Genomic DNA, 16,406 nt, shown 5'->3' with positions numbered 1-16,406 from the left:
TTTAATTTATTTACCCAAGATTCACGTCAAAAACTTCTGCAATATATGTTTTTGGTAAATAATTAAATATAAAAATAATTATCCCTAATTATAAAAGTGATTATTAAAAAGTATTCTAATTACATAGACAAAAATATATATTATTTAATTTTTGTAAAAATAAAATATATTTAAACATCTACATGAAAAGAGTATCAATTTCTCTTACTTTTATTATTTAGTTCAAATTTAACTATTTAAGTTTAAATTCCACTAATTTGATAAGCGTTCATTAAAATTGTAACATACAATTTTCGTTCTCTTTTTCGGTTTTTGTATAATATATATTAGAAAAATTATCATTTTTCTTCAACACACTTATATGCCTTCAAAGAGAAACTAATCATATAATTTTGTTAAATCTGTTCAAATATACTTTTTTCGTTTAATAAAATAATAAATATTAAATATTCACTCAATAACATAGTATTCATTATAAAAAATTAATAATTTAATTATAAATAATAGGTTCCATCTAAAATAATCCAATAATAACTTGAAATATTTAATATTTTTTAGACATTTTTTTTGAAATATTAATTATTAAAAGATTTTTCTTTTTTTAGTATTTGAAATTTTCTTTTAATTATTTTTTATAAACAACTGTAAATAGATATTTTAATGCAAACAAAATAACAAGATATCGTCTATATAATACCAAAAAATAACTATGTTTTCTTATATTTTTCTTGGTGTCTACCATATTTTTCTATATGTCTGGTGTTATACAAATTTTGGATGCATATATTTTTAGTGAGTTTAATTTTGATGTATTGACGGTGTAAAATGTGTTTTACACAGTCGTGTAATTATATTTGGTTTTTTGGATGACAATTCACACCGTCTATAAAAAGTAATTATTTTTGTTAATATAGTGTTACGTCATTAGATGTAAATATAAAATTATTTTATACTAACATTACATTAAAATTAAATTTATTTTTAATTTCTCTTTATAACAAAAAGAAAAATTTCTTATTACAATTTTCAATTTTTTAAAAAAAAATCAATTCTCTCAAAATATATATTTTCTCTTTCTGCACCATAAAAATGGCAATATTACAAATGCTATTTTGTTATCAATATTTTTTAAACAATTAAACATAAATTTTTTTATTAATTAAAAAATTTAAATATAAAAATAACTAATAACAAACTATTTTTATAAGATGTCAAGAATATGTAGTGTTTGAATAATATTTTTTATAAATATATATGTACACAGAATAATATTGACAAATATATTGATATAATATTTAAATTAAATATATATAAATATTATCGTTAATTTAAATGTATGTAAATACGTAAAGTTATATGTTTTTTGTTGGTTAAAATATGTAAATACATTTTTATATTTGTGAAACTGAATATATCTAAGTTATCGGAAAAAAAAGGAATATATTAAAATAAACAAATATTAATAAATTTTTGTGTATAAAGTTAATATTTTTGGAAAGAGAGCGTACATTTAAAAAGTCCAAAAATAAAAAAATCATACAAGGTCCAATATTATCTTTAATAATTAATTAACATAAATATAATTAACCTATTTAATTAATACATTATTTACATGTTACATAAGACAAAATACACTATATTTTACTTGCAACATGTCAAATCTAGTCTCTTCAATTACTCTCTTTCTAAACACTTGTCATACTATCCTTTTGACAACACAAACATACACATATAAAAGAATCTTTCTTTCTACATCATAGAATTTACTTTTAAATATTTGTAACTGAAATTTTTTATAATTATTATTATAACACTTTTTAATGTATGTTTATTATATTTAATTAGTACTTGGTGCTTCAATTGAATAATAAATAAGAGTTTTTTTTAATTTTTTTAAAATATTTTATTAAATGATAATTAGTTGATTAACATCTTTTGCCAAGCCATTAAAATTGCTGATGTGGTATCATTAATAAAAAAGAAAAAATTTAAACTTATTGTAAAAAAAATTAATATCAACTTTTATATATTATAAATAAATAAACAGATACTTCCTCCGTCGATTGTTATCTTGTTAAGAATTAAGATATCATGACAATAAGCTATATTATTCTTTCTTTTCTTTATCATTATTTTCCGGGTCCTCTATTCTTCTCTTTAAATCTTTTTCTAGGGCCTGATTCTTTATATCTTCCACCAAAGAAGCGCAAGGATGACGAGGGAGACAGCCATCCTTGATGAAGTTAATTACTGTAGTTGAGTCAGACTCTACAATCACATTCCCATGATCATTTGCCACAGCTGAAGACCCCAAAGAATTCCCCAAAGGTATGCATGAACTACCGAATTATCAAGGATGAGTCAACCACAAGCAACGCTGCCCAAGCTAGCTGTGAAAGAACCATCAACATTCAATTTGACAATTCTGAGGTGGTGGTGTACAATGGATGAGCAGCATAGCACGGACTAGACGCAGTAGGGGAGTGTTCAAAAGTTCGTCGCTCCTGATTCCAATTTGGTTGGTGACACAAATTGGGTGCATTCTATCACCTTCGAAGACAAATTTGTTCCTGCAAACCATAATGTAGAGATTGCAACTACAATGGTGCACATCCAAGCCTTGGAATTCTGCATTCCAAACCCTACGCAGAGGTTTCGGGACAAGGAGTGTATAACTTTTTTTTTTATTACTTTTCATTTTGTATGTCTTTAAAGAATACTTTTAGATTACTTGTTAATCCCAAATATAGTCAAACATCTCGTCTCCATAAGATAGCTAACTCAAATTATTAATTTAAACCTTGTGAAAACTACTACATAGTTTTTCTTTCCCCAATTCCTGCCTTCGTCTGTTACAAAGTATCAACATAATCCGCGTCAAATAGTGTCACCTTAATAGATTTTACAATGAACAAGCAACTAATGTGCTTCTAATTTGTACTAGCCCTAACTTAGCTGTAGCATAAAAGTTTTAGAAACGGGATGAATAAATTAAACCAAAATAAAATAGCAACTCTCCGTAATAAAAGGAACTTACACCGGGTTGGCAAAAATCAAACTACGAGTAAAAGATATAGAATACCGAACATGATTCCCAATAGTGCGCCCAATACTCTAATATTAGCTTCTTGAAACCAGATTGCCTCATCAAGCATCAATAAACTTGATATCAAACGAGGGACTTATCTGCCATACATTTAGCGCTGCATACTCCTCTAAACACGCTGTACCCCTGTTCCAAAGCCAAAAAGTAATGCAGTCAGGCTTTACAAGATTAGAACATGATCTTTAAAACAAACCCATAGGCTTCATATTGAAGATTGCCTGCACTCCTCATAACGTCAATGCTTTTGTAGTGTACGGCCCTTTATTCAATAACGTAAGATTCTTTTTGTTATTATTTTTAGGGTCCTTTTAGTTTTCAACCTCACATGTTAGCAGTCAAACTTAGCCCAAATAGGGTAGTATGAACTATGAACTGACCTTTCTAGATATCCAATTCAGTGCATCACCATAGCTGACATCCGTTTTGCCACTCCTTGCAGCTTCATCACGTAGAATGGAATAAATATCTGATATTGCATCCAGACCAGATCTTTGACGTTCATCGGAGTACAAAGAGAATTTTGACATCTGCATTAACCTCAGTGCCTCGTCCACGTCACTCTGAGCAACAGTTTCAGAGAAACGGAGTCTTGCAAGCGCCTGTCAAGAAATTGGAGACAACCTAAGCATACACACAGACCACTAATCCATCCAAATATATATATATCCCAAATGCTTAGTTATTGATCTCCTTTACCTCATCTGAACTTAATTTTTATGCAACATGTAAAGAAACTTAAATTATCAAGCAGAATCAACAATTAAAAGAAAAAAGGACTTACAGCTGATACACGGAGAATACTGAGCAATGTTCTGACAGTTGTGTATGAATGGGGAGTACTAGACTTGGCTTCTTCTTGTCGAATGCTGGAGTATGCACTTGCAATATACTCTTCCAGATCTCTTGGGACACTGGGAGATGATCTTCTTGCAGCAGATATATAGGCACTGGAAAAATGCCAAGCAATTTAATTTGTAATAATTTTCTTTTACAAGCAAGAAGAGCATACTTGAAACTGAGAGATTTCAAAGAATCATGCAATCAAATGGACATCATATATGCAATAAACTCCAATATGACAAAAACGAATAAATAAAAATCAGAGCAGTTAGTAATCCTTCTGTAATTACCGAAGAACAGAGGGATCAAGAGGAGTAAATCCTAGTGCAGGGGACTCTCTATTTTGGTGGACATAGACAACATGCCTAGCCATTTCAAGATCACTATCCATATCAGCTCGATCAAGGATTAACCACAGCAAATCAAATCTTGATAGGAGGGCAGGGGGAAGATTAATATTTTCAGCTGGAGTTCTTCGTAGATCATATCTTCCCCTTCACAATAAAGTGTAGATAAAATTAGATTTTGGGAACCACATGCATGAGCATCAATAAGAACCTGTCACCACCTAGTTGAAAAGAAATAACAATACCAGGCGGGATTAGCTGCAGCAAGCACAGCAGTCCTTGCATTCAGTGAAGTAGTGATCCCAGCTTTGGCAATGCTAACAGTCTGCTGTTCCATGACTTCATGTATAGCTGTTCGATCTGATTCATCCATCTTGTCAAACTCATCAATGGCACATATGCCCATATCTGCTAGCACCTGAAATCCAGAATATTCCATCATACATTAACAGCTGGATACATACAGTTCAGAGGACATTGATGTATTGATATAGGAACTACGGAAATAATTTAGAGAAAACAATCATTCACCATTTTAATTTTGCAGGCACTAACAGCATTGCTTGTGTTTAACTGTTTTACCACATTTTTTGCTAACTTAAGTGCAACATAATCACAATAGGGAATACAAAAAGAAAATGTATCACTACAAAATGGAAGCTGGCATTACCAATGCTCCACCTTCAAGAACCATCTCATTTGTCACTGGATCTCTCTGAACAGCAGCAGTTAGACCAACTCCACTACTACCTCTTCCAGTGGTGTACACCCCCCTTGGAGCTACATTGATTATATGCTTAAGGAGCTGACTCTTGGCAACACCAGGATCACCCATCAAACATATGTGTAAATCTCCTCTAATCTGCAATTAAATGAAGACTGATAAGTAGTAGGTAAACAACATACCATAGGAACTATAAACTAAACAGAATACAAAATAAACAAAACCAAAATGTATAACCAAAATCATACAAACTTAGTCGTATTTACAAGTTAGAAATTGGTAAGTGTCATATGAAAACATAATTTATATTCCCTACCAACTCAACATGAATATCCAGCAAAGAAAAATACTCCACTTAACATATTTGGTTCAATGTTTACATACTTACCTTCATTCCATCTTTCAGCTTCCGATGGGGAGCACCAACAAGAAGAAGAAGCAGTGCTTTTTTAATATCTTCATGTCCAAAAATTTCAGGAGCCAATGATCTTGCTAACTTATTGTAGATGTCGCCATCTTCTGCTAAACGTGCAATCTGCTCCTCCTCGTCTCCTCTAAGTTCATATCTGTGAAAGAATAAATTGATTAGGCAGCTGCTGTTTCCCCAACTACTCTACTATGAGTAAAATTAACAAGGATTTCATTTTGTACAAGTCATAAAAAGGCCAATCAAAGCTGGTTATTTATAAAAAATAAACATAATTATTAAAAAATGTATTTTTTTTGGCAGACCTGACAGAAACTAATTTATTGGAAGTGGGATTAAAAAAAGTGCCGGCCATTATCAGTTAAGATTAAAAAAAAAGGCAACTCACTCCTCATATTTTTTCTTGAAATGAGTTACAGACATCGCCTCTAAGTAAGTGTCAGCAACCAGACCAGCACGCATTGCTCTGAAACCAGTGTAAGGTATAGGAAGAAAAATCCCAGATAATTCAACCACATCGCCAGGAGCCACCTGACAACATACAAGAAGCAGGAAAGGGTTAAAAACAGAATCGGATAACTAGCCAGCTAAGCTTCCATAGCTGAATCATTTGTCAATAATTCTCAGTATGCCCATCTATTTTCAGCAAAGATTTTATTCATGAGCTTTTAAGGAAATATAAACAGTAAAGGAAGTCCAACTATGAAGTTAACACAACTATCACATGCTTGATAAATAAAACTATGTTCTGACTGTTAGTTTAATGTCAACAGGTAGAAAATAACACCTTTCTTGTGAGCTCTCCCCTGAAATGAACAGTCATTGTTCGTGGAATATGGCCCTTTGGAACATGTTCAGCTAATTCTTGAATTTTTGCCTGCAGTTGAACCATATCTCCAGTTACTTAGTTAAAGTAAACAAGTAATTGTACAGAAAAATAAGAAGTCCACACATTTTGATGACTCAGACAGAATTGAGTACAGACCTCTTGAAATTTTAAAAACTTTGAAGCTCTTAGCTGAAGGATAAGGTTCCCCTTATTGTTGTTTATTTTACAGCGAGTGGATGGACACTCAAACAAAGGCATGAAGACTCGAGCTGTTACTTCCTGTTTGTGGAGGGGAAGGAAAAAACCATGTCAAGATTTAGTAGATTCTAGCAAATAAAATCATAATGAGAAAAAAAAATTGGGAATAGAGCAGTTGGTGCAGCGATTTCCCAAATTACCTGGTAAATTTCAAAACCACAATCTTCACATGTGTATACAGCAACCTTCATTAAAGGTTTAACATCTGAGCAGCGTGTCACTATACCAGATATCCTTACAATCTGACCAATATATGAAGCCTTCACCTCCCTAATTGTATATGGTCGTCCCTTTGAAGATGCTTTAATATAAACTTCACTGCAATGGCCACAAAAATAAGATAACTATATGCAATGTCACATATAAGTCAGGGCAGGCATAATTTGCATAAGCTAGTCTTTTTTTTTTTTTTTGCCACTTACAAAAATAACTCTCACTATTGAATTTTTTGCTACAACCAAAACACAGGAAATTGCAATGACAAGCTGAATTGCAGCATCCATAGTGCACGAAGCCAATAGATATTTAAAGGGGAAGAGGAGAAGCGATACTCACTAGTAGCGCTTGATTTCAGGAGGCATCCTCTGCTGTGGGTCTGAACCATCTTCACCGTCTGCAACTTCGTCTGATCTCTGTGTCATCAATATGTCATGGTCATCATCTATGAAGGCCTCAGTAGGTTCCGGCATGATCTCGTCAATGGCATCCGAAAAAATCCCAATGTACCTCCTAGTATTCTCGGTTACACGCCTCAAAAATTCCTCGTCTAAATCCTTGTACTGAAAACCCCCGGGAATCAACAGGTGAACAGACACGCATAAATATACAGATTATCAGATCAACAAGAAGCAAAAACTAGAAGTAAAGGGAAAATGAAGTAAAATATTTACATTAATTAAATCGTCGAGATCGATCTGGACAGCACGAGTTTTGTGGTTTGCTACATCTTGCTGAAACCAAAAAGACAAATAAATAAAACGAAGCGAACTAGGGTTAGTATTCTTTGAAGTTGGATAAGTTAGGAGGAAAGAAATAAGAGGGAAAAACGAAGCTGGAGAACTTACAAGGATGTTCATGTATTTTGATTCGCCATTGATGTCAGCGAAGTTCTTGAGAAAGTCACTGGCCAAAACTGCCGGTAAAATAAAAAGAAGGAAATGGTGTTAACGAAATGACAAAAGAGAAACAACATATGAGAGAGAGAGAGAGAGGGAGAGAGAGAGAGAGAGAGGGGGGGTTGGTGGGGATCCTGTGGGGTCCACAGATCCTGAGGGGTCAAGGACTTCTCATCCCTTCTCCATTTAGATGTGTAAAAATGCCCTTAGAGTGCAAGCTTGGGTAGAAGAGTGAGAGAGGGTAGAGTGGGAATGAAATGGAATTTGGGCGCCAAACTATAAAAGAACGAGGGAGGTTTTGGCGGGAACGACCCCCCTTGGTAGGGTATGGAGATAAGGTGTGGTCGGGTACACGGTACACCCTAACGAATATCAGATAAGAAATCAGAAAGCACAAAAATTATGTGGCTGCTGGGATTCGAGCCCAGGTCTCCACGGCCACAACGTGGAATTCTTACCACTAAACTACAGCCACTGAACATGTTGCTCCCTCTCTATAGAAAAAATGAATATATTGTTTTTTTCTATATATACATAAATGACACTTTATTTTAATATCTACCATTGAAAGTTTTTGCTAATATACAGTTATACACAAATGTTATTATAAATTTAGCCGCCAATATAAAATATATATTAAAATATAAATACACATTAAAAATAAATTAAATCACATATGTATTTATATACAAAAATATTGGTGATTGATTTTAATAGCTGATTTTAATATTCAAATCGTATTTTTATAAATTTAAATCTCATTATCTCTCCTATAATTCTTTTTTAATTATAAAAATCCTATTCCAATCCATTTTCAATATTTAACAAAATAATAAAATTACTTAAATGTGTATAACCTTTTGTAAAGGGGAGGAAAATTCATGATGGTGCACTCATAGCCTGCGAGACGGTTCATTGGCTGAAGACTCGGAAAAAGTCGGCAGTCATTATCAAACTGGATTTTCAGAAGGCCTATGACAGAGTGAGATGGGATTTTGTTGACATTGTACTACAGAAAATGGGCTTCGGCCAAATATGGAGGAGTTGGGTGAAGGAGTGTGTTACTACGGCTTCCATGGCAGTCTTGGTAAACGAGACACCTTCCAAGCCATTCAAGATGGAGAGGGGACTAAGACAAGGGGACCCACTTTCCCCATTGCTATTCGTATTAGTTGTGGATGTGTTGCATAGGATGTTGGGGGAGGCCGTGAGGAATGGCCACATTGCTCCACTGCTGGTAGGGAGAGATCATATTGAACTGTCGCACCTACAATTTGCAGATGATACTATTTTATTCTGCCCGCCGGAGACTGAAACAATTGTCAACTATAAGAGACTGCTACGGTGCTTTGAGTTGATGTCTAGGCTGAGCATTAACTTTGATAAATCGAATCTGATATCGGTGAACTGTGAGCAAGGATGGATTGATCAGGCATGTGGACTGCTGGGATGCCAACAAGCTTCTCTACCGGTTAGATACTTGGGAGTTTCTCTAGGTGCGAATCCGCGATTGGTGAAGACTTGGAAACCAATCATTGATAAGGTGGAACAGAAGCTGAGTTTGTGGAAAGCCAAGGTTTTGAATAAATCAGGTAAGCTGTTCCTTATAAAATAGGTGCTGAATAGTCTCCCCATCTATTACCTTAGTCTATACAAGATGCCGAAGGCGGTAGCGGACAAGCTGATCGCTTTACAACGGAACTTTATGTGGTGCAAGGATAACGGGAACTATGGTATACCTATGGTAAAGTGGGAGTTAGTTCAGGCTCCAAAAAAGGTTGGGGGCTTGGGGGTTGGTGATGCAGTGCTGAGAAACACAGCGCTTCTGTTTAAGTGGTGGTGGTGGAGGTTTTCAAAGGAGGATTGCCCGCTGTGGAAGAAGATTGCTTGTTCGTGTAATAAGTTGAACCCGGATGTCATGTTAGCAACTCAGCCTTTACCAGTAAAGGGTGGCCCTTGGAAGGACATATGTCAGCTGAATATAAAAGAACCGCGGATTCGAGATAAAGTGGTAAGTGGACTGGCAATGGAAGTAGGCAATGGTATGCAGACTCGATTTTGGGAAGATAACTGGGTTCAAGGTGGTACTCTTAAAGGAAGTTATCCGAGACTCTACTCTATTTCCAGTCAGCAAGGGCTTGTCATCGGGGAGTGTGGTTTTTGGGATGGGCTTGATTGGATTTGGAATTTTCAATGGAGGAGGGGGCTGTTCCAATGGGAGCTGGAGCTTGTCAATCAACTGCATGAGAGGTTAAGGCCAGTGAGGTTGTCATCAGGTAGGGAGGACAGTGTGGTGTGGAAGTTTGAAAATAAAGGTATTTTCTCTACTAGTTCTGTGATCCAGGCTATACAAGCGGAGACATTATCAGCTGAGATAACGAGTTATAGCTTCACGAGTTCCATTTGGAAAGGTTTCGTCCCTCCGAGAATTGAGCTCTTTGGGTGGTTTGTGCTAGTGGGTAGAGTTAACACCAAGGAGCGGCTGACTAAACTAGGAGTCAACATTCTGGGGGATAGTATGTGTGTACTGTGTACCAAGGAATTAGAATCTGTTGAGCATTTATTCCTTAGGTGTGAGGTAACATGGCAGGTGTGGTGCAAGTGGCTGAGGTTACTAGGAAGGGAGTGGGTGATTCCTGGAACTGTTAAAGAAATGTTTGAGAGTTGGCATGGAATGCATAATAGACAACAGGGGCAGAAGATGTGGATGACAGTGTTCTTTGCAGTGATTTGGAACATCTGGTTGGAACGGAATGCACGAATCTTCAAGAATGTAAGAGCAAGCCTGGAGGTCATACACACAAGGACGTTAAAAAAAAAAAAAAAACTTTTATAAGAATATCAATATTTGACAATGCACATTGAAGAAACTGTTTTCGAGAGAAGGAAAGTTTTTGTTTATTCTGTTGTCATTTAGATGAACTATTTAAATTTTCAACGATTTTTAAATTTTGTTATTTTTTCTTCTTTTTGATGTAAAATTATACAACTAATTGTGTGTTATACATGTAATTTTCTATTATCTAGTTTATAAAACCAAATATCATCATACAATTATGTACCAAAGATGGCTGATATATGTAAATAATTCCGAATTAATAATAGGTAATGTTTACGGCATTTCAGATAGTGCAACGAATGCAGCCTTAATAATAGAGTGAGAATTTATTTTGGAAAATGCATCCTTCTCTTTAATCCTGCTTATAATTTGGACAACGAATAACAAAAAAAATATCCCCCTAAGAACAGAATGTATAAGGTTTTATGAAGAGGATGTGTTCTCCTCCAAAGATTTTGCCAGCTTTGCTTGAATTAGTTTGTCCAGAATGGGGGACTCCAATGGAATTGGATCAAGGCACCTCTCTGTAGCAGCAACAATCACCTGTGTCACCCCCCACCGACAGAAAAAAACAAAATATTTTAAACCTGTTATTTTCATGAGTATATAACACTGCATCAGAATTTTCAATTTTATAACTGTAAACTACTTTTCCAACCTCATCAAGCAAGAAATCCATTGCAGCTTCATCTTCAACTATTTCCCTTAAAGGAGTCCTTAGGAACTGCATATCCAATTGAATTTGCTGAAATCCACTCCGGTTAAAAGTCTGAAGCCTTACAAATTCTTGTAAACTTTTAAGGGATAATTTAACTATGGTCATTACAACTGATTCCTGCAGTTTATTTAAACAAAGGATAATGAACAATGTTTGCAATCAATTATTCAAAAGTTTAATTATTCTATCGATCCCTATAGTTTTACTAAATTTTCAATTAGATCCCTATACTTTTTATCTTTTCGATTCAGTTCCTATACTATATCAAATTTTGTAATGAAGTCTCTGCCGTGCATCGAAATTAATAAAATATTCCGTTAAACAAAACGAATATGCTTAACACTTGACTGAATATTCTCTATAGTTTAACAGAATATTCCATTAGTTTCAATGTTTTTGTCACTTTAGGACTTAATTACAAAATCTGATATGGTATAGGAACCAAATTGAAAATTCGATATAGGATCGACAGAGTAATTAAACCTTATTCAAATTGTGCACCACAAATATGATAAATATTCAATACCTGCGTGTGTTCTACTTTTGTGAAAATTTCAACTTTTTGCTTAAACAGTTTAGCTAAATGTGTTTCCAGAAGCTGGCTCCTCGCCCTTTGAGTATTTGAGCGGTGCAATAATTTCTCCTCTCGGAAGGAATTGCTTTTCGACGAAGCACTGCTTGCGTTACTTCTACGATGTTTTCGCATATCTTGAGGCAAAACCTGCTTCACTTCATTGACTATGACCTTGAGCTGGAACATCATATACAAGTGGAATAAGAATCTTACTCTATAATGCTTCAATTAATGAATATACAATATAGATAACCAACCTCTTGTAGAAATAGATCAACAAACATATGAACTTCTCTTGGCTCCTTATGCTGCTCAAAGCAAAAGAAATGATTTCATATTATAGTCAAGCCCTTTCAATATAAGCTTTGTGTAAGTAGCACCTAGAAGTGATATTACGTGTGGTGAACCTCTTAAACACCAACAAAATAGACATAGCATTGCTGACCTTAACCCATTTAGGCGTGGCAAATCTCTTCTTCTGAAGTAGTGATATTCGTTGAGTTCGAATATTTATGTACTGAAAAGAATCAAATATGTAAACACTGCTTAATTGTGAACTATTTTTTTATACAAGAAAACATTGTTAAAGAAATAAAGTCGCAACAGGGAAAATAGGGAATAAATATTTCTATAAAAAGAAAAGAAAAAACCATTCTGTTCTACTAACCAAAAATTGGCACAATGTTGACACAGCCATGTTATTAAGTATTAAATTAGAACTGGACTACAAACACTAATAGATGATAGATAGCTAGATAGGCTTGAAAGCATACCTGCTGTAGGAACTTGTCACCAGCTGATCTAAATTTTCGAGAGATCTCTCCCGGAATAAAGGCGGGTCCATATTCATATGGACCAGCAGAAAAAGAAACTGCTAATTCCTGACCATTTGGAAGAAATTAAGGCATGCCATCATAATCAAAAAGGAATAAATTTTATGGAACCAATGCAAGTTTGTTGAGTGGATCTTTACCTCGTTGATCTTAGGGATGGCAGTTTGTTCAATGAAAGCAGACAATTGAGCCAGCACTAGGACAAGGCCAGCAAAAGCAGCTGCCTCTGTCAGCCCATGAATTTGTGTAGCTGAAGAATTATTCTTCCCTGAAAACGATTGGAACTGATCCTCAAGTTGCCTGAAAAAATCTTGTAACCCTTCTTGTACCCAATCAATTATTGGCTCTCTTAGTTTGTCTATAATCCCTGAGCCATCATCTAGAATCTTGCAAACATCCTGAAATGAACAATGACTGGAGAGATAAATGAAATAACAAAGAAATCTTACAATGGGAAATTTTGTTCATGTACATGCAACTGATCTTACATCTAAAAGGTTGGGTATGTAAATGTGTTTACCAGCAAGAGGTTCCTGCCTCCTTGGAGAGCAAGTTTTGTGCTAGCATCTAGAGCAGTTTCCAGGGAGTACTCTTCTGTTTCATCTCGTTTCAAAATTTTTAAGAGGCAATCTAAGAAGTGGAAGCTATGTCAACATAATCATACAACAATTTTGCAATTACGATTTTTGTAACTAGCTCAAGCATATCTAATTGGCAGGATACTTTGAGCTGAAAGTAAAACAGACATTTTCTGCATTAACCTGAGATATCTAGCAAAAGTTGAGAAAATGCACTTTCCACATATAGCTTGACAGCAGCCTTAGCACCCTGGAAATATTTAGGACCAGTTGATGAAAATCCATTTTAAAAATGAGCTTCCATGAGATTGAATTGTGAAGAAGTTTGATGAATAACCTCAAGAAAATGATCAGATAGAGCTGAATCCTGCAAGACCTCGTCCATCAGGAGTGATTCATTCCAAATAACTCCTGTGGCCAGGTGAAGTGTAGCAGCATATTATATCAGTGGTTAATAGCAATTTAAAACCATGATATCATAGAACTACACTACTTTAACTAAGTTGATATTTCACATCTTTTGAGGCATAATAAACTGCATCAAATGGAGATTCTGGCGAGCTCCTCACTCCTACATGCTCATACATGTAGTGCATTGAAATAAAATGCTTCCCGATAGACATCATAAAACCAAATAGATCAATACAGTTATGAAAAGAAAATATTATTACCATATCCCTATACTGATTAAGTTTGGATGATAAACATTTAAAAGAAAGTATAGGGATATGATCAACATTTATTACCCACCATGTATTCAAAACCTTTCAGTTAAGGGAAGAACTTAAACTAGAAAAGAAATTTCATACTTGTTCATATAAAAATTTACTCAATAATCAATATCATATCACATCCAAGATCTAGGTGTTAAAAGATAATGATTCACATATCAAGGTATGATCAGAAAGTTTATATAAGGGTCACCTGGATCTAGAAATCATGTTAATCTCTCAAAAGGACAGCAGAGTCATATACTTACGAAGAACACCTAGTAGATCTGCCGCACAAATTCTTGTCGTTACATACTCCTCGGTAATTACAAAGTCCCTAGAAAACAAATAAAGTTGTTTGTATTAAATAAAAAATGAAAATTTCGAGCACAGAAATTAAGAAAACTTCTGGCTGCAGCAGACCTGGTAATCAAGCCTTTAGCAATTTTAACTAATTGAGTTTCTGAATCTGGGAAAATTACTCGAAATGCATGAATAGCCTCCACAAATTCGAGAATAGCTACCTTTGTTAAGAAATAGCAAGAAAACATGATCAAGTGATCAATCACCTAATCATAACTACCAAATAAGATATATCATATATATGAAACTGAAAGTAAACAAAATAATATTTTGACAATACTACCTCACGTGCAGAGGGTGAAGCATTCTTTATCTCTTCAGGTTTCAGTTGAATGTCTCTAAGGGAATGTTCCAACCTCTCTAACAGCTTTGTCTTCAAATTGTCCACCTACCAAAAGACAAAAGTAGAACACCATGGTATTTTTTTAATTAAAAACACCAAATATGATAATATGATGATATTCATCTAAAGGGTGGGGATGGGGGTTGGAATTGGGTTTACATCAAGAAGAAGATAGTTTATAGACATATAGTAAACATCTAGAAGAAAAATATTCAGCAGTTGATAAAGCTCCATCATGATGCAATAATTAGGATAACATGTCAATGTGAGAAGGGGGAAGGGGGGAATTAATACAAACCGGAAAATCCAACTGCTTAAGCAGCAATGCAGCCTCAGCTCTCACTTGTATAGGTTCAGAATCTGAAAACAGCTTTTCCTGGTTGGAGAAGAGAATGTTGATTAAGATGACAGGCTTCTCAATGACAAATTGAACATTAGCTTTATATTCAACATATTATCAAAGAATTGAATGAAAATTTTCGATCACGTTTGCCAGCGTAGGATGCTTAGCATATATCTAACATAGCCCTCATATCATGAATGCCAAAGAACTATACCTGCAAGTTTTTAACTATGATAGCTATTGCTTCATCGGATGCTCGCTTACAATCATGGAATGAAGAGTCTCCATATGCCTGATAAAGAAGGTAAAATAAATAAATAAACTAAAACTAAACTTAGAAAGATATGCCATATAAGGCCTAGACGGTTTGCATTATGAAACTATTTGTATGTGTAAAATGTAAAAATTAGACAAATAAGAAATTGAATTAGTTAATAATAACAACTGTTCCTACATATCCAACCTTAAAAATTGGCATTGCACCAGTGTAGAATCTGACAGCATCCGCATAGGCTTCTGATTTGATGCACTTGCCAAGTCTATCAGGTAGATCATATATGAACTACTCTTCCATATCAGTGAAAAGTATAAGTTATATGAGAGACAAAATCATCATGCTTAGAATAATATATATAAACTTTATGAACATTATTTAATACCTGAACTTTTCGAAGAAGATTACAAGTGCGATGCAATTTCTCAATGTGCTCCCTCTTCTCAAATAAAGAAGTGTTAACACTGTCACTCCTGGACTGTACAGACATGATCTGGATATTTTTAGGGAAAAAAGAAAGAAAGACGTGATTAATTAATTGCTAATAAACTCTCAAGCCTCCTATTCTTGCTAATGATCAATAATTATTAATTTAATGCTAGACCTACTTTTTCAAGAAGGTACTCCATATTTCCCTCCATCCCCAAAATATTACTTTTCATCCTGCTCAAACAAAGCATGCATATTATTAATGGATAATTTAGATATACATAGAAATATGATGAATGATATTAATATACCTCTTGATAGTATCAGTGGCGCTGATGAACTTGTTGTAATTCTCGTAAACAAGCATCTGCAAGTCGGTGTCGAGATTCTTGATCTCAGCGGCCATATCAACGTGGCGCTTGAGAAGGCCTTCCAAGTTGGAGTTATTGACGAGAATGTTCATGTAATGGTTGGGATCGAAGGAGGAGGAGTTGATATCGTCAGGTGTTGAATGCTTGGAGGAGGCGGTGGGGGAATGAGACAACATTGAGGGGTTTGGAGCGTAAAAACTGGATAGTAGATCCCTCATTCGCTTTGCTTTGTCGTCCAATAATGGTGCATCACCGTCGCCATCGCTCCCCATCATTCTTAATTTAACTTTCTCTCTTGCTCCGATCAGATTTGGAGGCTTGTGTATGTGTTTCCAGAATCGGAGTTGAGCTCTTTTTTTCAGCTTCTTAGTGATTGCTGATGCTA

General features: G+C 34.7%; 2 protein-coding genes and 1 non-coding gene across 3 annotated transcripts; all 3 read right to left on the bottom strand.

The window, feature by feature from the left end:
- Positions 1 to 3,456: 3,456 nt before the first annotated feature.
- LOC107492385 (DNA replication licensing factor MCM7) lies at positions 3,457 to 8,128 on the bottom strand. Its single transcript, XM_016113410.3, has 14 exons — positions 8,116 to 8,128; positions 7,596 to 7,663; positions 7,422 to 7,481; positions 7,087 to 7,310; positions 6,672 to 6,849; positions 6,430 to 6,552; positions 6,232 to 6,321; positions 5,833 to 5,975; positions 5,406 to 5,583; positions 4,964 to 5,155; positions 4,539 to 4,711; positions 4,237 to 4,440; positions 3,888 to 4,053; positions 3,457 to 3,705 (listed from the first exon to the last, which is right to left on the bottom strand). The coding sequence occupies exons 1-14, from the start codon at positions 8,126 to 8,128 to the stop codon at positions 3,472 to 3,474; spliced, it is 2,046 nt and encodes a 681-aa protein (XP_015968896.2). The 3' UTR covers positions 3,457 to 3,471.
- TRNAH-GUG (transfer RNA histidin (anticodon GUG)) lies at positions 8,050 to 8,121 on the bottom strand. Its single transcript has one exon. It is a non-coding gene; the product is annotated as a tRNA-His (tRNA).
- A 2,703-nt stretch (positions 8,129 to 10,831) lies between the features above and the next one.
- LOC107492310 (vacuolar protein sorting-associated protein 51 homolog) lies at positions 10,832 to 16,406 on the bottom strand. The gene is made up of 19 exons (XM_016113307.3): positions 15,962 to 16,406; positions 15,830 to 15,884; positions 15,607 to 15,714; positions 15,411 to 15,509; positions 15,162 to 15,239; positions 14,903 to 14,980; positions 14,545 to 14,649; positions 14,322 to 14,422; positions 14,168 to 14,235; positions 13,526 to 13,599; positions 13,372 to 13,438; positions 13,131 to 13,240; positions 12,751 to 13,008; positions 12,551 to 12,658; positions 12,223 to 12,294; positions 12,035 to 12,085; positions 11,730 to 11,954; positions 11,144 to 11,320; positions 10,832 to 11,028 (listed from the first exon to the last, which is right to left on the bottom strand). Exons 1-19 carry the CDS (start codon positions 16,294 to 16,296, stop codon positions 10,909 to 10,911), a joined length of 2,289 nt encoding a protein of 762 aa, XP_015968793.1. The 5' UTR covers positions 16,297 to 16,406; the 3' UTR covers positions 10,832 to 10,908.

Source organism: Arachis duranensis, chromosome 6 (assembly GCF_000817695.3).
Source record: "Arachis duranensis cultivar V14167 chromosome 6, aradu.V14167.gnm2.J7QH, whole genome shotgun sequence".
Lineage (NCBI taxonomy): Eukaryota > Viridiplantae > Streptophyta > Magnoliopsida > Fabales > Fabaceae > Arachis > Arachis duranensis.
This window is presented reverse-complemented; position numbering and strand designations above follow the sequence as displayed.

Bases quoted from the DNA above. Each gene is read 5' to 3' on its own strand.
- LOC107492385 (XM_016113410.3), bottom strand. The intron at 6,553-6,671 runs GTAATTTGGGAA...CTCCACAAACAG, and splicing joins GTGGTTTTGAAATTTACCAG to GAAGTAACAGCTCGAGTCTT. The intron at 5,156-5,405 runs GTAAGTATGTAA...ATTTAATTGCAG, and splicing joins AGCTGAAAGATGGAATGAAG to ATTAGAGGAGATTTACACAT.
- LOC107492310 (XM_016113307.3), bottom strand. From the start codon at position 16,296: ATGATGGGGAGCGATGGCGACGGTGATGCACCATTATTGGACGACAAA. The intron at 15,885-15,961 runs GTATATTAATAT...TTGTTTGAGCAG, and splicing joins GCCACTGATACTATCAAGAG to GATGAAAAGTAATATTTTGG. The intron at 11,955-12,034 runs GTTGGTTATCTA...ATGATGTTCCAG, and splicing joins TTGATCTATTTCTACAAGAG to CTCAAGGTCATAGTCAATGA.